Source organism: Podarcis pityusensis (genome assembly GCF_964106645.2).
Source record: "Podarcis pityusensis genome assembly, chromosome: 8".
In the NCBI taxonomy this organism is placed as follows: domain Eukaryota; kingdom Metazoa; phylum Chordata; class Lepidosauria; order Squamata; family Lacertidae; genus Podarcis; species Podarcis pityusensis.
The window spans coordinates 8,115,799-8,142,645 of record NC_138033.1 but is presented as its reverse complement, the minus strand read 5'-3'; the positions used below and the strand labels follow the sequence as shown (position 1 = coordinate 8,142,645).

General features: G+C 48.4%; 2 protein-coding genes across 3 annotated transcripts in view; both read left to right on the top strand.

The window, feature by feature from the left end:
* The window catches only part of STRN4 (striatin 4), a gene marked incomplete at its 5' end in the record, with an annotated part of 188,023 nt that overhangs the window by 23,559 nt on the left and 137,617 nt on the right, over positions 1–26,847 (top strand). The window contains one exon of one of the 2 annotated variants that reach the window (XM_081018691.1): positions 19,954–20,220. The exons of the other annotated variant lie outside the window; for it this stretch is intronic. Within the exon in view, the coding sequence (XP_080874817.1) occupies positions 19,954–20,205 (252 nt within the window). The 3' untranslated portion in view covers positions 20,206–20,220. Of the gene's footprint in view, positions 1–19,953; positions 20,221–26,847 lie in introns of those variants that run through there. 2 annotated transcript variants of the gene reach the window in all.
* Positions 25,634–26,847, top strand: part of PRKD2 (protein kinase D2) — a 60,161-nt gene continuing 58,947 nt past the window's right edge. The window contains exon 1 of the mRNA XM_081018672.1: positions 25,634–26,099. Within this exon, the coding sequence (XP_080874798.1) occupies positions 25,860–26,099 (240 nt within the window). The 5' untranslated portion in view covers positions 25,634–25,859. The remainder of the gene's footprint in view (positions 26,100–26,847) is intronic.

Here is a 26,847-nt window from a genome sequence, read left to right as displayed (position 1 = left end):
TTTCTTGACAAAGTTGAACTAGAACTAGTTATCTTGTGGTTTAAAAAACCAACAACTGTGAAGTTTTATTTGTTTTGCGAATCTGCACGCCACCAGCACTCAGGAGAAAATGGCAGACTGGGCCGTGAAGAGCATAAAATCAGTTGAGGAAACGGCATTCATGAAACAAGCATAAAATACAGCACGAATCAGTAGATTCGCTTAATATAGCAACGATCGCTAGATCACTCCTCGGGGAAAGCCTGGGTGAACAGGTGAGTCTTGAAGCTTAGGTGCTGGCGATGTCAGCTCCAGCCTTGTGTTCACTGGGAACGCATTCCAGTGATCGGGTGCCACCACACAAAAGGCCCTGGTCTTGTTGGATGTATGGCAAAAAATGGGAGCATGCCACTGTTAAGGAACGAAGTGACTGGGCAGGAGTGGGCAAGTTTAAGGCGTTGCCAGAGGTAACTCGGTCCCACATTGGCAGCTGCCCCTCACCCAAATTTGCTATGGGGGGTGGTCTTTCAAGGGTAACTCTGAGAAGTGTGTGTATGTGTGCTTGCAGCCTCTTTAAGGATCACTGACTGCCTCCCGGCATTAAGCGTGGTGGGAAGAGGAAAGTTTCAAAACTGAACTTGCTCTCTGGGGCACAACATCCTTAACTTTTGAAGAGAAAGGTACTGAGGCCTGTCCCTGCGATCTGCCTTGCAGGGAGACCCTGCTGCTTCATTCTAAACGTGTTGGGGACAGATTGCAGTTGGGCTGCTCCAGGAGCTCAGGGCAGCACTCTGCACGAGCCCCAGGGTGCTTTATAAAAGGAATGAGGGCAAGGGGTGTAGCAGCAGGCCTGGCGCTAAACGGGTGCCTTTGAAGGGGTGCAGTTGTGGAAGCGATGCCTGGGCACAATCCATGGGGGAAATTTTTTCCTTTCTCCTAACTGAGCATCAGGACGCGGGTGGTGCTGTGGGTTAAACCACAGAGCCTAGGACTTGCCGATCAGAAGGTCAGCGGTTCGAATCCCCGTGACGGGGTGAGCTCCCGTTGCTCAGTCCCTGCTCCTGCCAACCTAACAGTTTGAAAGCACGTCAAAGTGCAAGTAGATCAATAGGTACCGCTCCAGCGGGAAGGTAAAGGGCGTTTCTGTGCGCTGCTCTGGTTCGCCAGAAGTGGCTTAGTCATGCTGGCCACATGACCCGGAAGCTGTACACCTGCTCCCTCGGCCAATAAAACGAGATGTGCGCCACAACCCCAGAGTCGGCCACGACTGGACCTAAGGGTCAGGGGTCCCTTTACCTTTAACTGAGCATCAGGGGGCCATGCAAGTTATTTGGGACCAATTCTGTCCCTGGATAGGAACTCTGGATTGAGAACCTGCTGGATCTTATGAATGGCCCAGCCAGTCAAGCAGTTTGTTCCGATAGTGGCCAATCTGTGGGGAAAACCGCAAGCAGGGCCCTCTCCCTTCCTGCAGTTTCCAGCAACGGGTATTTGGAAGCCTTCCAGCCATCGATACGCCTCTATGAATTTGTCTAATCTTTTAAAGCCATTTAGGCCAACGGGCATCACTCTCTCCTATGGGAGCAACAGGCTGAATGGACTGGGGAATCATCATCATCATCATCATCATTTATTATTTATACCCCGCCCATCTGGCTGGGCTTCCCCCGCCACTCTGGGCGGCTTCCAAAAAAATATTAAAATAGTGTAATACATCAAACATTAAAAGCTTCCCTAAACAGGGCTTCCTTCAGATGTCTTCTAAAAGTCTGGTAGTTGTGGTTCTCTTTGACATCTGGTGGGAGGACTTTTCACAGGGCGGGCGCCACTACCGAGAAGGTCCTCTGCCTGGTTCCCTGTAGCTTAGCTTCTCGCAGTGAGGGAACCGCCAGAAGGCCCTCAGCGCTGGACCTCAGTGTCCAGGTAGAACGATGGAGGTGGAGATGCTCCTTCAGGTATACTGGGCAGAGGCCGTTTAGGGCTTTAAAGGTCAGCACCAACACTTTGAATTGTGCTCAGAAACGTACTGGGAGCCAATGTAGGTCTTTCAATGTTATGTGGTCCCGGCGGCTGCTCCCAGTCACCAGTCTAGCTGCCGCATTCTGGATTAGTTGTAGTTTCCGGGTCACCTTCAAAGGTAGCCCCACGTAGAGCGCATTGCAGTAGTCCAAGCGAGAGATAACCAGAGCATGCACCACTCTGGTGAGACAGTCTGCGGGCAGGGAGGGTCTCAGCCTACACTACACTGGCTTCCTGGTCATAAATGCATGCAGAGAAGTGGAACACGGGCTCCACTCTGCAGAGGACTGCCTCCCATCGCCTCTCCCCTCGGCCTAGCTCCTTGCTCTTCTTCCTTCTAGACCCCAGGGAGCTGCTCAGTTACAGCGGTTGCCGTTGCCGAGCGAAGTTCTCTGTTTGCACAGGGTTGCGAGTGTGGAAAGAGAGCCGGGAACGAGAAAGCGCCTGCCAGGGCCAACACCTGCAGCTTCAGCTTTGAACAAAGCTCCTCTTGTGCCGAGAGACACAACAGGTCTTTTCACCACGGCTCCTCTGCGCTCCAAGGATGTGGAGCAGAGAGAGCCAGGCCCCACAGCAGTTCTAGGGCACAGGGAGGGGAAGCCCCGGAGCGCAATAGCCAGCCCAGGTGCTACCTTTCTGAACACAGGAACCCAAAGTTCATGCACTCTTCCCACTTTGGGTAGTGGTTTAGCTAGCAGCTGGCCGAGCAACGCCATTGACTTTTACTGATCAAATTACCGTACGTTGAAAACGAACTAATTCCAGGGCACGCTTTGTTCTCACTTTGTCAAAGGGTGGCTTATTCTCCCAAGAAAGTGACATAAATGAGGACGTATTAATGTGCAGCTTCATTTAAAAGGCACTACTGTAGTTTTTGGGGGACACGGGTGGCGCTGTGGGTTAAACCACAGAGCCTAGGACTTGCCGATCAGAAGGTTGGCGGTTCGAATCCCCGCCATGGGATGAGCTCCCGTTGCTTGGTCCCTGCTCCTGCCAACCTAGCAGTTCGAAAGCACGTCAAAGTGCAAGTAGATAAATAGGTACTGCTCCGGCGGGAAGGTAAACGGCGTTTCCGTGCGCTGCTCTAGTTTGCCAGAAGTGGCTTAGTCATTCTGGCCACATGACCCGGAAGCTGTACGCCGGCTCCCTCGGCCAGTAAAGTGAGATGAGCGCCGCAACCCCAGAGTCGGCCACGACTGGACCTAATGGTCAGGGGTCCCTTTACTTTTACCGTAGTTTTAAGAGGGAACAGCCTCCTATGCAGCTGCTATTCTTTCTTTTTTTTAATTTCCTTCCTACAATCTCCTTTTTTTAAAAAAAAAAAAATATTGATACAACAAGAAAAGAAGAAAGAAAAAACACAAATACCAAATTACACCCAGGAATAACTATGGACACATAATTTTCTTAACAAACGATAATACAGAAAGTGGTCTTAACACTAAAGACCCAACCTCCCATCTATTCCATATTTCGATTTCATATTACTTATTGCCAATACACACTTTTATCTTATTTAAACTTTTTCTCAATATATCTTAATTCTTATATCTACCTTGCAACTATTACTGAAGTTCCTCGAATGCTGCAACAGAGTTTAAACTACTATATTTATGTTTCAAATATTCTTTGAAAACCTCCCATTTTGAGACAAATTCCTGTTTTGATTTATTCTTTATTTTTTCTGATAGACCGTCTAATTTGGCATATTCTGTCAGCTTTTGGATCCAATCTTGTATAGAGGGGATTTCATTACTCTTCCATTTTGCCATGATAAGAACACTTTCTGCCGCCGTAGCGTATAAAAAGATACCCTTCCTCTTTTGCGGAATATCCAGATCTGTAATTCCCAGGAGGCAGGCCTCTGTTTTTTTATTAAAAGAGATCTTTAGCATTTTTTGCAATTCTGCATGAATACTCTCCCTATGCAGCCACGATTGGAATGTAATAATGGGGGGATACAATCTATTTCAGAGAAACAGACCAGACAAGAAAGGAGGAGGAGTGGCGTTATATGTCAGGGATGTGTATACCTGTGAAGAGATCCAAGATTTAGAACCTCAAAGCCAAAGTGAGAGCATTTGGGTCAAAATTAAGGGAGAGAAGAATAACAGTGACCTCATTGTGGGAGTTTACTATAGATCCCCAAGCCAAACGGAGGACATAGATGATGCCTTCCTGGAACAGATGGCCAAACATGCAAAAGGAAGGGAGATAGTAGTAATGGGGGACTTCAATTACCCGGATATTTGTTGGATGTCAAACTCAGCCAAGAGCATAAGGTCAAACAGATTCCTCACTGGCCTTGCAGACAACTTCATTGTCCAGAAAGTGGGAGAAGCAACAAGAGGAACAGCCATTTTAGATCTGGTCCTAACCAATGTTGATGACCTGGTTAGTGGGGTAGAAGTGGAAGGATCATTAGGCGCGAGTGATCATGCTCTTCTGAAGTCTACTATACAGCGGAAAGGAGCAGCCAAGCATACTAGGACTCAATTTCTTGACTTTAAGAAAGCCGACTTCATAAAACTTAGGGAAGTGCTGGGTGAGATCCCATGGACAGTAATACTAAAAGGAAAGGGAGTTCATGATGGCTGGGAGTTTGTTAAGAGGGAGATAGTAAAAGCACAACGTCAGGCAATACCAATGAGACGGAAACATGGAAGGTGCCTAAAGAAGCCAGGGTGGCTATCTAAAGAACTTTTAACTGAGTTAAGATTAAAAAAGGATGTGTACAAAAAATGGAAAAGGGGGCAAACCACCAAAAAGGAATTCAAACAAATAGCCAGCACGTGTAGACACAAAGTCAGAAAAGCTAAAGCACAGAATGAACTCAGGCTTGCTAGAGAGGTTAAAAGCAACAAAAAAGGCTTTTATGGGTATGTTCGTAGCAAAAGGAAGAACAAAGAAACAGTGGGGTCACTCAGAGGAGAAGATGGTGAAATGCAAACAGGGGACACAGAAAGGGCTGAACTCCTCAATGCCTTCTTTGCCTCAGTCTTCTCCGATAAAGAAAACAATGCCCGACCTGAAGAATTTGGAGCAAATGTTTTAGCAAAGGAAACACAGCCCAGAATAACTAAGGAGATAGTACAAGAATACTTGGCTAGTTTAGATGTATTCAAGTCTCCAGGGCCAGATGAACTGCATCCAAGAGTATTAAAAGAACTGGCAGATGTGATCTCAGAACCACTGGCAGTCATCTTTGAGAATTCCTGGAGAACAGGCGAAGTCCTGGCAGACTGGAGGAGGGCAAATGTTGTCCCTATTTTCAAAAAGGGGAAAAGAGAGGACCCAAATAATTACCGCCCAGTCAGTCTGACATCAATACTAGGGAAGATTCTGGAGCAGATCATTAAGCAAACAGTCTGTGAGCACCTAGAAAGGAATGCTGTGATCACCAATAGTCAGCATGGATTTCTGAAAAATAAGTCATGTCAGACTAACCTGATCTCGTTTTTTGACAGAATTACAAGCCTGGTAGATGAAGGGAATGCAGTGGATGTAGCCTACCTTGATTTCAGCAAGGCATTTGACAAGGTGCCCCATGATATTCTTGTAAAGAAGCTGGTAAAATGCAGTCTTGACTATGCTACCACTCAGTGGATTTGTAACTGGCTGACTGACCGAACCCAAAGGGTGCTCATCAATGGTTCCTCTTCATCCTGGAGAAGAGTGACTAGTGGGGTGCCACAGGGTTCTGTCTTGGGCCCGGTCTTATTCAACATCTTTATCAACGACTTGGATGATGGACTCAAGGGCATCCTGATCAAATTTGCAGATGACACCAAACTGGGAGGGGTGGCTAACACCCCAGAGGACAGGATCACACTTCAAAACGACCTTGACAGATTAGAGAACTGGGCCAAAACAAACAAGATGAATTTTAACAGGGAGAAATGTAAAGTATTGCACTTGGGCAAAAAAAATGAGAGGCACAAATACAAGATGGGGGACACCTGGCTTGAGAGCAGTACATGTGAAAAGGATCTAGGAGTCTTGGTTGACCACAAACTTGACATGAGCCAACAGTGTGACGCGGCAGCTAAAAAAGCCAATGCAATTCTGGGCTGCATCAATAGGAGTATAGCATCTAGATCAAGGGAAGTAATAGTGCCACTGTATTCTGCTCTGGTCAGACCTCACCTGGAGTACTGTGTCCAGTTCTGGGCACCACAGTTCAAGAAGGACACTGGCAAACTGGAACGTGTCCAGAGGAGGGCAACCAAAATGGTCAAAGGCCTGGAAACGATGCCTTATGAGGAACGGCTAAGGGAGCTGGGCATGTTTAGCCTGGAGAAGTGGAGGTTAAGGGGTGATATGATAGCCATGTTCAAATATATAAAAGGATGTCACATAGAGGAGGGAGAAAGGTTGTTTTCTGCTGCTCCAGAGAAGCGGACACGGAGCAATGGATCCAAACTACAAGAAAGAAGATTCCACCTAAACATTAGGAAGAACTTCCTGACAGTAAGAGCTGTTTGACAGTGGAATTTGCTGCCAAGGAGTGTGGTGGAGTCTCCTTCTTTGGAGGTCTTTAAGCAGAGGCTTGACAACCATATGTCAGGAGTGCTCTGATGGTGTTTCCTGCTTGGCAGGGGGTTGGACTCGATGGCCCTTGTGGTCTCTTCCAACTCTAGGATTCTAGGATTCTATTCAATGCGGCACGAGCCTCTGACCATTTTTAAAATTAAGATTTAAGGTTCCATTCCTTAAAAGATTGCAAAGGAAAGTCTTTCGCACTTCTCCATAGGTAAAAGAAGCAGGTTTGCAGTATAATAATAATAATAATAATAATAATAATAATAATTTATTATTTATACCCCGCCCATCTGGCTAGGCTTCCCCAGCCACTCTGGGCGGCTTCCAAAAAAATATTAAAATACTATAATACATCAATCCTCTGCACCGTTTGGTGGTAAGTAAATTATATTCAGTGCAGCTTAATCACAGGCCAGGGTGAAAACTGCCCTGGAGTGGAGGCAATTTTTATGACGGGCGATGATATTTTTTAATAAGTGTTTGAAATAAAAATGTGGTCCTTTGGTTTGGCTGGTCGAGATGATGTGGCCCAAAACTTGGGCTTTTGGAGATAGGGCATTCAAGCAACCTTGCTCTGGATCCATTTATGTAAGAGAACTTGCTATTTCCCACACGATCCAGATAAGGAATATAAGTCCTGCTCCTTTGTGCGGCTTTGCTGTCACCAATTGTTCTTCCTTATCGTGCCGCAGCCTGCTTCCTCTTAAGAGGAACTCCGCTCGGCAGCCCATAAAAACAGCCCCCAACGCAAAATGTCCCCAAGTCCTCTGGCTTCTCTCCATTCCTCCCATCGAAAGGTCAGGCCCCAAAAGCATTTGTATGCCCACCTCTTCTCCTTGAAGGTCCATTGATTTCTGATTCTCTTTGGCGAGGCTCCCCCCCCCCCCCGCCAAGTGGGGAAATTGTAGCTTCTGAGAGTCTTTGCAGGGGGGCAAGGACCTAATTCCCTTTATCTGGTTGCAGTAAACGAGCTTGAGCAAAGCTATGAGGGGCCACCCCCCAGATATAATATATAATATAATTTATTATTTGTACCCTGTCCATCTGGCTGGGTTTCCCCAGCCACTCTGGACAGCTTCCACAAAGACCAAAAATACACTAATATGTCATACATTAAAAACTTCCCTGAACAGGGCTGCCTTCAGATGTCTTCTGAATGTCAGGTAGTTGTTTATCTCTTTGACATCTGACGGGAGGGCGTTCCACAGGGCAGGTGCCACTACCGAGAAGGCCCTCTGCCTGGTTCCCTGTAGCTTTGCTTCTCGCAATGAGGGAACCGCCAGAAGGCCCTCGGAGCTGGACCTCAGCGTCCGGGCAGAACGATGGGGGTGGAGATGCTCCTTCAGGTATACTGGGCCAAGGCAGATCACTCACACATGAACCAAGAGATAGGCAAAGGGCGATCCTTTATATGGCACCTTGACTGCTCATTCCTATTTGCATGAGAGAAGAATTCTGTCTGTTTCTGCTGCTCCCCCTGGGAGGATGAGCATTAGTTTTCCTCCGCGTTGGCTCATGCAGAAGAAAGTGTTGTGTATGCCAAATTGATCAGGGAAGGGCATTGAATTGAGTGTCCCTAATTGCATAATCAAGCCTCCGCCTTACTGTTATGTCTAAAAATATTTGCATAGGCAATTCATTTTTTAAAAAAACAACAGAATAATTCAAAGTGGCTTACAACAACAAACGCATGAAAATTTACATGAGATCAACAATTCCAGAAAGACGTCTTAATTGCTTGCATAAGCTTGGCAGCATAGAAAAGTTTTCGGCAGTTGTTTGAAGGTTAGAAAATAGCTGAGTCGGTAGGGCATGAGACTCTTGATTTCAGGATTGTGGGCTCAAGCCCCACGTTGGGCCAAAAGATTCCTGCATTGCCAGGGATTGGTCTAGAGCAGTGTTTTTCAACTTTTTTGGGGCAAAGGCACACTTGTTTCATGAACAAAATCATGAGGCACACCACCATTAGAAAATGTTAAAAAATTTAACTCTGTGCCTATATTGACTATATATAAAGTAATTCTCTTGAATAGGAATCAAATAAACACAAAGAAAGTATTTTATAATTACTTTATTATGAAATACAGTGGTGCCTCGCAAGACGAAATTAATCCGTTCCGTGAGTGTCTTCGTCTAGCGGTTTTTTCGTCTTGCGAAGCAACCCTATTAGCGGATTAGCGGATTAGCGCTATTAGCGGTTTAGCGGCTATTAAAGGCTTATCGGCTTATCGGCTTAGCTGCTAAAAGGCTATTAGCGGCTTAGCGGCTTAGAAAAAGGGGGGGGGGAGCGGGAAAAAAATCTCAAGACTCGCAAGACATTTTCGTCTTGCGAAGCAAGCCCATAGGGAAATTCGTCCTGCGAAGCAACTCAAAAACGGAAAACCCTTTCGTCTAGCGGGTTTTCCGTCTTGCGAGGCATTCGTCTTGCGGGGCACCACTGTAGTAAGTAAACAGAAATATGAAAAATTATAAAATACTTTATTCAGTGCGCAACCTGGGCCTGTTTGGCTGAACACAAAGCTGATATTCTGGCTGGAATCGAAGAAAGACACACACGTAGCTCTTCATCAACAGCTCTCAGTCTCTCTCTGTATTTAGTTTTTATAGCAATCATGCTTGAAAAGCTCACCTCACACAGATATGTAGTGGAAAATGGGAATTCTGCCTGGGTCAGAGGAATGTGCCACAGCGTAGGCACCGGCAGATATTCCTGTCGACCTCCCCGCGTCTCCCAACCTCTGCTGATAAGCAGGCGAGGTCCGGCGATTCTTCTCAGATGTATGAGAGGAACACACCGTTCTTCCTCTCTCCCCTTTGGTGTCCCCAGGGAGGGGAAAGAAGCAGACAGAAAACTATTTACATCATTTATTTCTGCCTCTTACATCAGTACAGAGAATCATGTCTGCTCTCAACAACAGCAAGAAGAAACTCCTCCCAAGTACATCCAGTACGGGTCATATGACACACACACACACTGAGCTAACATCCGGTGCTCAGTACAGAATGGACTGCCCCTTTGTTCCCATGGCAACAGTCACAAACATCCTGTCTGGCTTTCCAGCCACAAGCAGCTGGCTGAGCTGCTAGAGCCTTTGCTTGCTGCAGCATTGGTGCTTTATGGTAACATACTCCCCCTAAAGTATCAATGTGTGCCGCGAGCAAAGCGTCATCCAGAGAAGAAAACAAACAGTTGTTATATTTATAACATTCCCCTGTTGTTTCAGTTCCACCCTTGGAACTACCCGCCATTGGTTTAACCAATGTACCTCTCTGGTTGTGTGAGTTCGCATTACCTCGGTTAACACCTCTCTGTTGTGCCTTTGTCTCTGACTCAGACACAGCTTCAATCTGTCCTTGGTCGTTTACAATAGCAACATATGCAAGGTTAGCAAACTCCTTTGAATACCTCTTGGGTGGTACACCCTTCGTTGCTCTCTCAGACCTGCGTATGAGGTTCTGATCCTCTGTGCTCACTGGTTCAACCTTTGAACTCTCTGGAGAACCAGTACTAAGCTTAATCAATGGTTCATCCTCCTCTTCTGAGGGTCTAGTCATTATGTGAGATTTCCTCTCAATGACTGTGACAACTGAGCTGTCTGAGCTATCGCTGTCATCATCAGTACTACTGAACTCAATAAGATCAAACTCATCATCATCATCTGAATCGTTTGCTGTGGGAAATGTCTGTACTATCCGCTCTTGCTTTGGAGCACTCTCTAGGAACTTTGTGAGAATCACCTGACCAGATTCAGACAAAATTACTCTGTAGAGACCCTTTTCATAACCCACAAAAATGCCTCTGGCATTCTTTACTCCACCTGGAGCTTCTGTTCTCACATGAGACCCGAAAACCTTAAAATAGGCAACAGAAGGTTTTCTATTGAACAGCTTCTCAAAAGGAGAAATTCCCAACTCTGTTGAGACCTTTCTCAACCACACGTGAACATAGGACATTAACGACTCCGCCCAATATTCATGTGGCAAATGTGAACTCAGCAATTGTGCATTCATTCCCTTTTGCAATTCTTTGTTCACTTTTACACAGACCCCCCTGTTCCACGCTTCTTGCGAAACTGCCACTTTGTGGTCTATCCCTTTTCCATCCAGGAACTTCTGAAACTTCTGTAACAGAAAAATTTGTTTGTCATCTGTGAAAAGACAATCAATGTTAGCATCATGCATATTTTTAACCTTGTCACAAAACTCCTGAAACTTTTCTAAAGTTTCTTGCGGTTTCTCCATCATATAAACCCAAGAATAATTAGTGAAACAATCCACACACACAAGGTAAAATCGTGCACCGCCTCTAGATGGTTCTAGAGGACCAATCACATCAGCATACACCCGCTGAAACGCTCTGTCGACCTTCTTGGTCTTAGTCACCTTCCTGGTGCTCATACTGGTCACACCTGCAAGAGAGATTTCGTTAGAAACAGAGGAATTACATTTCATGTAATCACTTTGATCAAAAGTCAACAAATACAGTCCATCTTTCTCTTTGGCAGTAAGAAACAGTTCTCCATCTTTGTAGATCTTGCAGCTTTTAGCATCATAGGACAGTTTCAGTCCTTTCTTTGCAATCTGCGACACGCTCAGCAGATTAAATCTCAGTTCTGGAACCAGGTAAACATCACTTATAGTCAAGTTCAGACTCTCAAGATACACAGTCCCAATTCCAGTTGCTTCCAACTCCTGACCGTTGGCCTGTTTCACAGTGAAGCTTTGCTTCTTCAACGTCGAAAACAGTCCTCTGTGCGGGCACATGTGAACCGTTGCGCCCGTGTCAATTATGAACGAGTTCCCAACATCTGGCGTGGTTCCTTTCGCCATCATAGCCTTTGCAGGTTTCACCTGGCACTTGGTACGGCTTTTGCCTGACGCCTGAGGCTTCGTAGAGCTGCTCTTTGCTCCTCTTGACTGGCGCGGCTTCTTACAGTTTCGCTGTAGATGCCCAGTCTGTCCACAATTGTAGCATCGGACAGCACTCAATGCTACACCATGCTCTCCAGTAGCATCAGCAGTGGGGGAATTAGAACTCTGTTCTTCCCTCCCCCTGTCTTTTTCTTCCAGTGCAGCAAGTCTGTCGTGTTCATTCAGGACCACAGCACAAACTCTCTCCGCGGTCAGCTGCGCGGCCGGTAGGGAACCAAGCTGACTGGCAACAACCTTGTAGGTGCGGCTAAGGCTGTTTATCATCATGAAGCAAAACACTTCCTCCTGAAGACGAAAATTGCGTTCCACCATCTGTTGACGCAGAAACTTCATTTCTGTCAGGTGCGCTTGAACATCTCCATCAGGCGCAAGTCTCAGATTGGTCAATTTCTCAAAATACAGCAACGCTGAAGAACCAGCATCTCTCTGATGCGTTGTACGCAGCGTGTCCCATACTTCTTTCGCATTTTCTAAATGCTGAACATGCACCAACTGATCATCTGAGACACACAGAATTATAGCAGTCCTGGCCCTTACATTCTGTGACTCCCAACCTCTGGTTGGTGCTGCAGGGATGGGGTTTTCAATTACATCAAAAAGCCTCTGATTCTGCAGCAGGGCCTTCATCTTTACAGACCAAGATGAATAATTGTCATTGGTTAAGGGAGGTGGGCAAGGCAAACCTCCCCCTTTCTTGGCATCCATCTTGAAGCCAAGCCTCTCTCACCTCCAAACAAGGTGCAAAATCCAACAGCTGTTTTTTCCTTTCTCACGCAGCAAACTGCAAATTGTTTACGCTCTTTGCACCTGGCAGCTAAACTCAGGCTGCTATTGAAAAGTCCCTTCCAAGAGCTCGTAAACCTTGTAGCCGAAACATTCTCTGATTTTGTTTCGCTTTCCCAGGCTCACACTCAGAGTCCAGCCCCTTTGCCAGTAACTTTCCAGGACCGTTACCTAGCAACAATGCATTTCAAGAGGACATCTTATCTACCACAAAAATTTGTGGAATGCAGGCTTCAGCCTTCAAGCTGCAGGCCTCTTCCTCCGGAGCTTTTGTTTTCTTTGAAACGCAGCTCCGTGAACCAGGGAATTAATCTTCCTGCGTTCACACTTTTAGCCCGAAATGCAGCATACCTTGAACTTTGTTGCTCTGGAAAACACTTCTTCTTTCCACCAGCTGTCTGTGGAGCCTCTGGCTTTTCTCAGACGCTTGTCTCCCTCCTTGGAGCAGAGGAGGACAATCCACCAGCTTCTCATGCAGATGTCCGAGGAATCGCAACCATCCGAAGGCTGCCACTGTTGGAATTCTGCCTGGGTCAGAGGAATGTGCCACAGCGTAGGCACCGGCAGATATTCCTGTCGACCTCCCCGCGTCTCCCAACCTCTGCTGATAAGCAGGCGAGGTCCGGCGATTCTTCTCAGATGTATGAGAGGAACACACCGTTCTTCCTCTCTCCCCTTTGGTGTCCCCAGGGAGGGGAAAGAAGCAGACAGAAAACTATTTACATCATTTATTTCTGCCTCTTACATCAGTACAGAGAATCATGTCTGCTCTCAACAACAGCAAGAAGAAACTCCTCCCAAGTACATCCAGTACGGGTCATATGACACACACACACACTGAGCTAACATCCGGTGCTCAGTACAGAATGGACTGCCCCTTTGTTCCCATGGCAACAGTCACAAACATCCTGTCTGGCTTTCCAGCCACAAGCAGCTGGCTGAGCTGCTAGAGCCTTTGCTTGCTGCAGCATTGGTGCTTTATGGTAACAGGGGGAACTCCTTGGCAGTATCCAACCAAAAACTGTCCAAAGGTAGATCAGCAAATCTTAGCTTGAAACCACGATTTTGTCTCAGTTCAGTTAGTTCCTCCTGCTCCTGTAAAGTCATGTCCTTTCCACCAACTGATGCTGAGCTATAAGGGTCCCTAACTCAGTCAAGGCATTCAGTGGAGACTGAAGAGAAATAAAATGACAACTTCTCCGGTCCTCCTGGTGACTCGAGTCGCGACGTCTTCTTCTCTCCGCTGCTGCGCACACTGTGCTCGGGCGGGAAGGAAGTCGGAAGATGATGTCCTACTGTGATAGGTCCAGGCTGGAGTCCGGACCAATCACAGCCCGGACATCAGAAAAGTGGAGGGTGTCCCCCTGAGGAGCGCCAATCGGCGCCCCTGCTGGCCGAGGGTGGGGTCAACCCCCCCCGACACAGTCCGGCGCCCGCCTAGTGGGCGAAAATTTGATTTATTTATTTTTTAAATCTTTTGAATTTTTCAATTTTTCCCACGGCACACCAGGCAACATCTCGCGGCACACTAGTGTGCCGCGGAACAGTGGTTGAAAAACACTGGTCTAGAGGACCTTCAGGGTCCCAACTCCCTGATTCTAAAACAGAAGGTAGCTGCTGGGGCTGGGATATAAGCGTTCAGGTGGTCCCTATAAACCTAACTTGTTCAAGGCCTTGCCAATTAATACAAGCACCTTGAACCTGGTTCGGTATCAGGTGGGCAGCCGCTGCAAATGCTTTTAACAAGGGCGCCCCATTTTGCCACCTGGGTCTCGCCAGTTACCTCCTACTTCCTCCAAGCGCAGTTGGCAATCCATCGGCTTAAGTGCCAGCAGCTCTCTTTCAACAAGCCAAGCCTTTTGCGGCCCAACTTGGCGCAACCTCAGTGTCAACAATGCCCACACCTGCCGTCCTGCTCGCTTGGGCATGGGACCAGAAGCCAAGCTGTGCCCCGGGGCTCTGGGAGATGCTGGGTGGCAAAGCAACTGTCTGCATGGGCAGCTTGTGGTGAAGTGTTGTCAGGTCAGCCAGGTCTTCTCAGCTTTGCAGGACTAGGTGGGGGCATGAGGGGCAGGCAAAGGGGGGCATTGCTCTGGCTTCTTTGGGGCCAAGAGGTGGGCACCTCGGCTGCCCTCCTGTAAAGGAGCCCTCTGGGCAGCAGCCAGGGCCATCTGCCTCCTGCCATCGCTTCTCAAATGAAGCTCGCTTCCTGACAATTTTTAAGTATCTGCATCCTGATTGCGGACGTGGGTGGCACTGTGGGTTAAACCACAGAGCCTAGGACTTGCTGATCAGAAGGTCGGCGGTTCGAATGACGGGGTGAGCTCCCGTTGCGTGGTCCCTGCTCCTGCCAACCTAGCAGTTCGAAAGCACGTCAGAGTGCAAGTAGATAAATAAGCACTGCTCCGGCGGGAAAGTAAACGGCGTTTCCGTGCATTGCTCTGGTTCGCCAGAAGCGGCTTAGTCATGCTGACCAAATGACCTGGACCAAATGACCGGCTCCCTCGGCCAGTAAAGCGAGATGAGCACCGCAACCCCAGAGTCGTCAGCAACTAGACCTAATGGTCAGGGGTCCCTTTACCTTTATCCTTTTTGCCTATCCTACTGGCTCACACGAGCATTTGAAGCTCTAAACAACTTAGAACCCAAATATCTGAAGGAAAGCAATTTTCCATACAGAGACCTTCTTGGATCTTAAGAACAGCAGGTGGTGTTGGTAGTTTATTTTGCACGTTAATAGTCATTGCTCAAGGTAAGGTAAGGTAAAGGTAAAGGACCCCTGGATGGTTAAGTTAGACTATGGGGTGCAGCGCTCACCCCTGCTTTGAGGCCGAGGGAGCCGGCGTTTGTCCGCAGACAAATTTCAGGGTCATGTGGCCAGCATGACTAAACTGCTGCTGGCACACAGAGGACCGTGACGGAAGCCGGAGTGCCATTTACCTTTCCGCTGCACTGGTACCTATTTATCTACTCGAGCAGAGATGGGATGGCCATCTGTCAGGTACAGTTGAGGTCCCTGCACGGCAGGGGGTTGGACTAGATAACCCTCGTGTTCCTTTCCAACTCTTTGATTCTATCATAAGTAACAATGGTTCCAGCTGAGCCTCCCTGTGGGGAGCATTCCACATTTGGGAAGCCACCACCGAAAAGCCCCTGTTCTCATGTTGCCACTCTCTGGACCTCCCGAGGAGGGGACACATGTAGAAATGGCCTCAGATGACCATTGCACAGTCTGGGTCAGTTCACATGGGGAGAGGCTTAGCTTTGTACAGCTTTCTTCAGTTGCTGAAGGCACAACCCGAACCCTGACAGAGATTTTTTTAAAGGACCCATTGCAAGCTGTTTTAACAATAATCTTGTATTTTTACATTGTTGTAGCCCACTCTTTATGGTGAAAGCCAGATAATAAATGTACATAATATTATGGGCTGCCGTGCAGAGAACTGCGGCGACAAATTGAGCGTCATTCCTTAGGGCTTACTCCCAGGGAAGTAGTTGCTGCCTTACGGCCATAGCGCTCCCTAGGAACCCACCTTGGTATATCTTCAAATCCTGGATTTTCAGAAACACTGATGGGCCTTGAACTTCTGTCACAAAAGAGGTTGGGCGCCATTGTGACTCTGGCGTGTGAGCATAATTGGAACTATTCCACATTCCATAATTAGATGGGGATTTTTTTAGAGGCACTGCCTTTCCACAGTAGCTCATTCCTTACGTCGATTCTGGGTCAGCTATGTTTTGCACGCCGACGAGACTCTGTGCTGCTTCCAAGCCTCAAGAAAGGGCCCTCTGCTGAACCTTTCAGTTAGGTAAATGTACTTTAATTTCATTCATTAATCAGACAAAAGCCAGGCAGTTAATTAAAAGCTTTTGACAGCCCTGATTAACACAGGCATGGGTATGTTATTAATCACTTCTACAGCGCTGGTACAAATTGCCTTCTGGGTTGCGAACCCATTCATCAACTCTCCAGAAGGCCCATCATCCATCAAGGGGAGAAGCAGCTTAGTTTGACTAAATGAGCGATCGTGGTCATTTTGAGACTGCATTTGAGGTGGGGGTACACTAGCCTTCAGCCCCAACACCCCAGTTCTCAGAGCCAGGATACATGAAAGAGTAATGGTGGGTAAGATGGCCTCACCACTGAGCCTCTGCTGGCATCCGTCTGTCTCAGGAGGCAAGGAGGCACGAGGTAGAGACTGATGCAGAAGAGACATGTTTTGTTGCAGCCGGGGCAGAGGAAGGTGTCCGGTTGTGCTACTGCAGATGCGCCATGGCATTTCTTCTCTGTGTGCTCCTCCCAGAGGTCATTCCTCCTCTGGTCCCTGCTATGGATGCCCAACCTGACAGTCTGTCTCCGGGAACTGCGGTCGTCTGCAAGGGATTCTCACATGGTGGGGTTGGCACTGCCAGCCTTGGCGTTATATTTGCAGACATCTTTGTAGTGTAGAGTTGGCTGGGGCTGGAAGCCCCACGTCCTCAGGGATCCTAGCTGGTTTTGTACGTCACTTATGAGGACACTTTCGCTGAAAGGCAGGGTGTAAATAGAAGTTAATAGTAGACAATAGCTTTATGCCTGTTGTCTTTGTCCATGGAGTTTTCTTGGCAGGGATACTGGAGTGGCTTGCCGGTTCCTGCTCCAGGTGGATCACGTTTGGTCAAAACTCTCCACTATGACTGTCCATCTTGGGTGGCCCTGAATGGCATAGCTCATAGCTTCTCTGAGTTATTCAAGCCCCTTCGCCACGGCAAGGCAGTGATCCATGAAGAGGTTTTCCCAGTAGTGATGTATGGAAGTGAGAGCTGGACCATAAAGAAGGCTGATCGCCGAAGAATGGATGCTTTTGAATTCTGGTGCTGGAGGAGACTCTTGAGAGTCCCGTGGACTGCAAGAAGATCAAACCATCCATTCTTAAGGAAATCAGCCCTGAGTTCTCACTGGAAGGACAGATCCTGAAGCTGAGGCTCCAATACTTTGGCCACCGCATGAGAAGAGAAGACTCCCTGGAAAAGACCCTGATGTTGGGAAAGATGGAGGGCACAAGGAGAAGGGGACGACAGAGGGTGAGATGGTTGGACAGTGTTTTCGAAGCTACCAGCATGACTTTGACCAAGCTGTGGAAGGCAGTGGAAGACAGGAGTGCCTGGCGTGCTCTGGTCCATGGGGTCACGAAGAGTCGGACACGACTAAACAACTAAACAACAACAACAACAAATAGCTTTATGGAACCTTCAGGTTCAGAGGCGTTCTACCTGGGAAGAGTAAAGTTACCTGGTTGGTTCTTCGCAAAAAGATGCTAAGGCAATGCCCACCTTGGTCCTCTCAACTTAGTGCATCCTTTCAGAATAAGCATTTAATGATCCCTGAGGACTGCGACTCCTGGGCTCTCTATGTGCTTGTGCATCTACACCAAGGGTTAGCAAACGTTTTCAGCGGGGGGCCAGTCCACTGTCCCTCGGTCCTTGTGGGGGGCCGGACTATATTCTGAAGGGGGGGAAAGAACGAATTCCTATGCCCCACAAATAACCCAGAGATGCATTTTAAATAAAAGGACACATTCTACTCATGTAAAAACACCAGGCAGGCCCCCAAATAACTCAGAGACACATTTTAGATAAAAGGACACATTCTACTCATGTAAAAACCACGCTGGTTCCCAGACTGTCCCTGGGCCGGATTTAGAAGGCAATTGGGCCGGATCTGGCCCCCGGGCCTTAGTTTGCCTACCCACGGTCTACACCAAGGGGGAAGTTGTGGCTGGCTTATCCTGGAGTGCCTTTCCCTTCCAACAGGATGTTTCTGCAAGGCGCAAGCGACAGGAAGGCGGGAGCGAATCGGCCCCTCCTAGGGGAGCCGTGAGAGGATACGCTTCTTGCGACTCCACCTGCTTTCTGAATATTGCCAGCCGAGGTATGGGACAGGAATGCAGCTCAGAGAGGGTTGGAGTGCTGGAACACCTGGTTTGCATGCCAGAGGTTCCAAGTTCAAACCGGCTCATCGCTCCAGCACAGCTGGAAGAAAGACTTTCATGCCTGAAACCCTGGAGAGCTGGTACTAGACGAATGCAAATACACAGCAGCGAGATCAATAGTAGGTTGGTGCCAAATTCAAAAGCGCAGGGTTCCTTTAGCACAGTCGCAGCCACGCTGTTTTCTAAGATAACACCATAGTGATCTCTCTCTCTCTCTCTCTCTCTCTCTCTTGTTTTGAGTTTTATTTATTTATTAAAGTTCTTATGTTACATCGGTAAACATTATCCTATTACATCACAAGGCTTATTATAATTTTCAACATGTATACAAAGTTTATATACTAAAAGAAAAAAAACAAGGACAAAAAACTACTCCAAAATAATATATGTACCAACACTTTGGACTTCCTGTCTATCCCGTTGTATATTCCTTTTTTTTTTTACAAATGAATGTACTCTTATTATTGTATATTTCTTTACATTTTATCTAATACATACCTGTATCACTATGTACCCTTGGTCTTATTTCTCAACTCAGTCTCTCTCCAATGTCAGTCGAATGCTAGCATAGATAGCGAACCTTTACTAACTTTTTGAATACAGATATATCTTATATCTATCCCACTTTTCCATAAATTTTTGTTTTGAATTGCCTCTCAGGCTATTTGTCAACTGCGCCATTTCAGCAAATTCTTGTAGCTTGTTCTGCCAATCCGTTATTGTCGGGACTTCTTCTTCCTTCCACCCCTTTGCCACCAAAGTCCGAGCTGCAGCCGTTGCATGGAAAAATACTTTTTTCTCTGAAGCCAAGCAGTCTAAAACCCTGGAGACGGTATGGAAATCCACACAGACACACCGGAAAAGCAGCAAAAAAATAAATTAATTAACAAGGGTTGTCAACTTTCTAAGTAATTTTCAATTGCTTAAATGTCCGCCATCAGATTAACTCAGGCTTGTAAACAGCCGCTAGCCTGGTAACCGCTGGGTGGGTAGCAAGAGTCGCCCACCAGGCAGCTAGGCAAAGAAGTGGAAGAGAGTTGGGTGTGGATCGTTGTCTTTCGAGATCCATGGGGGCATCTGGCGCACTCAGTGCTTTTGAGGGCGAGTTCCTTGTGGACTTATTTGGAAAGAAATGGAGATTGCAATCCTTTAGTGTGCTTCACATGGCAGGTAAGCCCCATCAGGAATATAAACATAGCTGTCAACTTTCAGATTTGAAAATAAGGGATCAGCAGCCTCACCTGTCCCGGGGACAGTCTATGAGATATCTAACAATGCGGGATAGCAGTGGGACGCAGCGGGAAACGGTGCTGGAATAAGGGAATTTCCTGCAAAAAAGGGAAGGTTATATAAAATATAAAACCTATGAAACCTATGAAAGTGGCTTGCTGAAGGAGCGTCTCCACCACCACTGTTCTATCCAGAGACTGAGGTCCAGCTCCAAGGGCCTTCTGGCGGGTCCCTTACTGCGAGAAGCTAAGCTACAGGGAACCAGGCAGAGGGCCTTCTCGGTAGTGGCACCCGTCCTGCGGAACGCCCTCCCACCAGATGTCAAAGAGAAAAACAACTACCAGACTTTTAGAAGACATCTGAAGGAAACTTTTAATGTTTGAGGCATTGTTGTATTTTAATATTGTGTTGGAAGCTGCCCAGAGTGGCTGGGGAAGCCCAGCCAGATGGGCAGGGTATAAATAATAAATGTTGTTGTTGTTGTTTAATCGTTTAGTCGTGTCCGACTCTTCGTGACCCCATGGACCAGAGCACACCAGGCACTCCTGTCTTCCACTGCCTCCCGCAGCTTGGTCAAACTCATGCTGGTAGCTTCGAGAACACTATCCAACCATCTCGTCCTCTGTCGCCCCCTTCTCCTTGTGCCCTCCATCTTTCCCAACATCAGGGTCTTTTCCAGGGAGTCTTCTCTTCTCATGAGGTGGCCAAAGTATTGGAGCCTCAGCTTAAGGCTCTGTCCTTCCAGTGAGCACCCAGGGCTGATTTCCTTCAGAATGGAGAGGTTTGATTTTCTTGCAGTCCATGGGACTCTCAAGAGTCTCCTCCAGCACCAGAATTCAAAAGCATCCATTCTTCGGCGATCAGCCTTCTTTATGGTCCAGCTCTCACTTCCATACATCACTACTGGGAAAACCATGGCTTTAACTATACGGACCTTTGTTGGCAAGGTGATGTCTCTGCTTTAATAATAATAATAAATAATAATTATTATTATTTCGGCAAGGGAGCCCCTCCGCAGGGATCCTCTTCAGCTAGAGCCGCCAAGGGACTGAAACCAAGAGTCTCTTGCATGCAGAATGTGTACTCTGCTTCCGCAGCCCCTCCTTAAAGCAGTGGGGGAAATAATTAGGATTGTGCCCCGTGTTACTCATACATGAAGTGGATTCATCAAAATGAACAGGCACGACTAGCTTAGCTGCATGGGTTTTGTTCGGTCTACTCCAAGCATGACTAATGTTGGATAAATCCCTTCGTGCTTCCGAGTTCCTTGATGTGGCAGCCACAAGCCTGGGCTGTGCTGTGTGCGAGTGTCATTATCCCCATTTTGCAGATCCGGGAGAGGAAGAGGCCTGCCTGAAGGGAATTCCAGGCTTTCCAAATCACGGCAGGCTCCTAGCCCCTACACCACACCAGCCTCCTGAATAACTCTGCCAGTTTTTAAGGAAAAGGAGAGGGGAGGAGAAGGAGGAGGAGGAAGAAAAAGCCAAGAAGCGAGAGAGTAAAAGAGGTCGCCATCGGGGTGAAATAAAAAATGTAAGGTCTTATATATATATAATAAATGTTCATAAATGTACCAAGCAAACACATACATAAAGAAATAAATATATAAACCTCATGTCTGAAGCAGCACAGGAAAACAGCCCTGAAACCATTTTGACTCCCAAATTGACCAAATGATTTCTCTGCAAGTTCAAGGAAAATGGAAAAGCCTCCCCATTGTCTTTTACTTCACAAATCCTGTCTTACGGGTATGTCTGTGTATGAATAGGGTGAGCCCATGACCTGGCTCAGGAACTAAGTATTTATCATCACAAAAGACTGGCCAGGCTACCCAGGGTATCCAATCAAGTAAGCATTAACAGGTAACCTGCCAGACAGGAGTTAAAGAAGGTACTCAGATTTCTGTTGTAGACCGCCTTTTCTGTGATGTAGGTATGATGTGCCTGGGGGTTGTCTTGAGCTACACTCCTTCTGTGATTTATGTATGGTGTTTCTGGGGGTGGTCTTGGACTCCAGGGCGGGCAATTTAAAGGGCAGGCACACCTTTATTTTGGGTCCTCCTCCTTTCCTGCGTGCAAGGGGAGCACCCTGTTGCAACAGTTCAATAAAGATCAGGCTTACGAGCTGCTTTGCTTCTCAATATTCTCTGGTTGGCCTCTGTTCTTTTCTCCGGCCGATGGAGAACCTGCAAAGGACTCTATAAGGGCTCTTGGGTCCCCCATAAGGGAATAAGGGCAGATTTCCGTTTATTACAGGGGAAACCCTTTCTCCTGCAGCATCTCCAATGCAAGGAAGTGGACTGCCAAGACTTCCTCAAACCCCAGGAGAACTCTCCACTGCGTCTCGCCGCAAAAGGAAGAGTGTGTTGGAAAACAGGAAGCGTTTCTTGGCATAAATGGGCATTGCTATGTGTAAATGACCCGCTGCCAGATCAGAGGTGGGCATTGCTCCCCCCCCCCAAATTTGCACATGCCAATTATAAACTTGGGCTGACTTTCAGAGTGGGTGGGGGGAACAAACTCTTAACCATGAGTAGGCAAACTAAGGTCTGGGGGCCGGATCCGGCCCAATCGCCTTCTAAATCAGGCCTGCGGACAGTCCAGGAATCAGCGTGTTTTTACACCAGGCCTGCCTGGTGTTTTTACATGAGTAGAATGTGTGCTTTTATTTAAAATGCATCTCTGTGTTATTTGTGGGGCATAGGAATTCGTTCACCACCCAAAAAATATAGTCCGGCCCCCCACAAGGTCTGAGGGACAGTGGACCGGCCCCCTGCTGAAAAAGTTTGCTGACCCCTGCTCTTAACTATCAAGGCTTGCTTCTGAGCTCTAAGGGGCCAACAGGATTTTCTGGGCCCAGGACACTGGATATCAACATATGTAATTCAAGTCCTGCTGGGTCACACCAATGGCCCATCAGGATCCTGTTCTCACAGTGGCCAACAGATGCCTGTGAGAACCCTCTCCCTTCCTATGTTGTTGTTTAGTCGTGTCCGACTCTTTGTGACCCCCTGGACCAGAGCACGCCAGGCACTCCTGTCTTCCACTGCCTCCCGCAGTTTGGTCAGACTCATGCTGGTAGCTTCGAGAACACTATCCAACCATCTCGTCCTCTGTCGTCCCCTTCTCCTTGTGCCCTCCATCTTTCCCAACATCAGGGTCTTTTCCAGGGAGTCTTCTCTTCTCATGAAGTGGCCAAAGTGTTGGAGCCTCAGCCTCAGGATCTGTCCTTCCAGTGAGCACTCAGGACTTCCTATAGCTTCCAGCAACTGAGATTCAGAAGTACTGCTGCATCCATCCAGCCATGGAGGCAGCGTTAACAGCATTTGAGAGCTTCACTGCTCTCCGTGAATTTGACTAATCCTCTTTTGAAGCCACCCAGGTTGGGGGGCCCTCCCTGCCTCCTGTGGCGGTGAGTTCCATAGTTTAACTACACGTTGCATGAATAACAAACTTCCTTTCATCTGTCCTGAATCTTCCAAGATTCAGTTTTACTGGATGCCTAGAAGTTTATAAAGTGGAGAGGGAGAAGAGGAATATGCAGCTGCCCCATGTGGGGATCAAACCTGCAACCTTGGCATTATCAGCACTGCACGCTCTAACCGCCTGAGCTCCCTTTGCCAGTACATCACCAAGCACAGGAACACAGGAATACAGAAAGTTGCCTTAATGAAGGACCAGGTAAGCAGCCTGGGAGTCATTCTGGACTCACAGCTGTCCATGGAGGCGCAGGTCAATTCTGTGTCCAGGGCAGCTGTCCCCCAGCTCCACCTGGTATGCAGGATGAGGCCCTACCTGCCCACAGACTGTCTCACCAGAGTGGTGCATGCTCTGGTTATCTCCCGCTTGGACTACTGCAATGCACTCTACGTGGGGCTACCTTTGAAGGTGACCCAGAAACTACAACTAATCCAGAATGCGGCAGCTGGACTGGTGACTGGGAGTGGCCACCGAGACCACATAACACCGGTCTTGAAAGAACTACACTGGCTCCCAGTACATTTCTGAGCACAATTCAAAGTGTTGGTGCTGACCTTTAAAGCCCTAAACGGCCTCGGTCCAGTATACCTGAAGGAGCATCTCCTCCTCCATCGTTCTGCGCGGACACTGAGGTCCAGCGCCAAGGGCCTTCCGGCAGTTCCCTCACTGCGAGAAGCCAAGTTACAGGGAACCAGGCAGAGGGCCTTCTCGGTAGTGTCACCCGGCCTGTGGAACGCCCTCCCACCAGATGTCAAAGAGAAAAATAACTATCAAACTTTTAGAAGACATCTGAAGGCAGCCCTGTTTAGGGAAGCTTTTAATGTTTGATGTATTACACTATTTTAATATTTTTTTGGGAGCCGCCCAGAGTGGCTGGGGAAACCCAGCCAGATGGGTGGGGTATAAATAATAAATTATTATTATTATTATTAATCGTGGACCATCTTTCTCAGTATTGTCTACATGATTGGCAGCAGCTCTCAAGGGTTTTGGGAAGGTGGTCTCTTCCAGTCGTACCTGGAGATGGCAGGATTAAACCTGAGCACCAGACCATCACAGGCTCTCCATCCCGGTGCAGAATGAGTGCATTTAAGAGAGAGAGAGAGAGAGAGAGAGAGAGAAAATCTTGACTGCAAAAGTACCTCTGGTTAATTTGGTGGCAGCATTGTACATTAAAATAATAATAATAATAATAATACAACAATCTTTATTACGGTCCAGAGACCCAACAAATCATTACAAAGCAATACACAATTCATACAGCCTACCTCCAGGTTAAACAAGCATTTTGTTCAGAATATAGGGATCATTGGTTCTTGCAAACACCGATAAAAACTTTGCCACTGCTAATGTTCTAGCGTTTGTCCGGTCTTCCAATAGGAACCTGACATGGTGAGCCTCTGATTTTTCCGGGAAAGGTACCAGCAAGGGTAGTATCAGTTCAGCCGTGGCTTGCTCATATTTCGCACAGTGCTGCAAAATATGTTTTATAGAATCGATGTCTTGAGCACACGAGCAAAGTCTGTCCTGGTAGGGAACTCCTCTCAACCTGCCATCCAGGTCGAATAATAATACTTTCCCCCCTGCAAACTGCAAGCGCAACAAGCTTCTAGTCCTCTGCGACTTCTTTCTCTAAGGCAGCCTCTACCTTGTTCTGAGGCCCTGTCATTATGCAGATTGGCGTAGTGAAAATCTACCTGGAAATTCCTCGCTGGGTGGGGACCAGGTGAGGTTAACTCAGGTGAAAAGTGAGCACTTTGTTCAGGCTCAGAGGTTCTCTTGTTGTTTTTTAAATCCCCGCCTTCCCACGAGGGTTGGGTTTTGGCATAAAGAACCGAAGCAGAAGAGGCTGGAGGCCGGGGATTGCCAGCAGGGAGCGCTCTTGCACGACGTGCTGATGGAATGAGTGTAGCCGGCGAAGAAAACAGGGCAGCCTCCGGGGAGTCGTCTCCAGCAGCGAGGGAATTTTGGGATTTTCCTCATCCCTGCTGTCGTCGTCTCCCAATTAGGTTTGACACCTGCTGGCACGGTGTCGAAAGACAGGAAGAGGCTTCCACGCCCTTAGCCACAGCTGGAGAGGTTTGTAATGGCTACGGGGCAGAGACTCCGCTCAGCCTTTCCCGAATCCTGGAGAGAGGAGTCCGGATCTTCCTGGAAACCAACTAGGAGCACAGAGGGTCTGCCTCCAGCCCCGATTCCCCACCAGCGCACTGCAATGCAAACTGGAAGGATCTGCAACACCTGCGGGGCAGAGACCGTCATCTTTTCTCTCCAACTTCTTAAACGGCGGACAAAATAAAGGCAGCAGCTAGTCGCCTTTTAAAGAGAGGCGAGCCAGGGGTTCAAACTAACCTGCAAACCAAATCTTTCCCCCCCGAATGAGTTGATTAAGAGACGGCCGACATGCACTCTGCACGCGCTCAGGGGCACTCTTTCTTCCATGCGCCCAAGGCTGGTTTTTCCGGACACCCCCCCCCTCCCTGCCCCGCAGTGCGCGCTGAGCCCCCGTTTCGCTTGCCAGCGCCGCATCTCGCCTCCTTCCTCCCGGCACGCTCCCCGGTGCCTCGCCAGCCGTTCCGGATCCACTCCGGAGCGGCGGGGCGGGGTGTCGTGACTTCATCGCCGCCGCCCGCCATTGGCGCCGCGCCTTGTCACTCAAGGCACTTCCTTCTCGGGGCGGAGGGGGGGGGAAGGCGAGGGGAAAGAAAAGCGAGAGAGGGAGAGAAAAGTTTGTTGGCGCATCAGGAGCGCACGGTTTCGCCGGTGGCCTTTGGAGACGCGCGCGCAGAGCGCACCAAGGCGCACCGTCGGGCAGGCAAGCGGGCGCTCCAGCCTCCATCCATGTGAAACCCTCCCCGTTTTGCGGGGTGGGAGGTGGCGGGGAGACTCCGGCGACCGCCGCCCCGACGCCACCACCACCACGATGGCCTCTCCTCCCGGCCGCTCCTCGTCCTGCTCTCCAGCCCCAATGTCCCCGGCAGCGGGAGCAGCAACAGCCCCCGAGCCGGCGCCGGCTCCGTCGTGCGCCCTGGCCGGCGCCTCGCCTTGCCACGGCGTCTCCTTCCAGATCCAGATCGGGCTGACCCGCGAGTTCGTCCTGCTACCCGCATCTTCCGATCTCGCCCACGTCAAGCAACTGGCGTGCTCCATTGTGGATCAGAAGGTGCGCAAGGCGAGGGGGGGGGCAGGGGGTTCGCCATGGGGCTGTTGTAGGGGGAGAGCAAGAGACCTCCGTCGGGGGAAGTCTCTAAAGCCTGGGGTTTGGCTCGTGGATGCGTAACTCGTGCCTTTGTTGTTGTTTTATCTTTACTCCGGGTTAGTAACTCCGGATTAACTGGAGAGGCGAGCCTATCGCGGCTGCGTGGATGCTTTGGGTTGCTTTAGGTTTTGTATTTGGTCAAAGGCTGTGCGCAGCTCAGTCGGTAGAGAAGGCTTGAGTTCAGGGTTGGGGGTTCTAGCCCCATGTTGGGTGAAAGATTCCTGCAATTCAGGGGGTTGGACTAGATGACCCTCGTGATCCCTTCCGATTCCACAATTCTGTGATTCTACCTCAGTGGTCTAAGGCAATATTTTGGATAACGCGTTATCCACGTGTTCCCTTGTTGGGTCATGTATGCAAGATAATGGACTGCTTTGCTTATTATAGCGTAACAAATATTTTAAAAAAACTGAAAGAACGCCAGGTTAGCTACTGCAGTTTTCGGCCGCGAATGTGGATCTGCCTTCCGTTCCTGAAGTTTTGTGCTGGTAGAAAAGGCAGTGAGCAGGGTGTGGGGACTTTTTTTCCCTCTCCGGTCGGTGAGCACTGAAGCGTGGTAAGAATTACGTGGTACTTTGGCATCAAAAGGGAAGCGTGGTACATGCCATGGAATCTGTTTGCAGTTCCTCCCTCGCTGCACATTCTCCTGGCG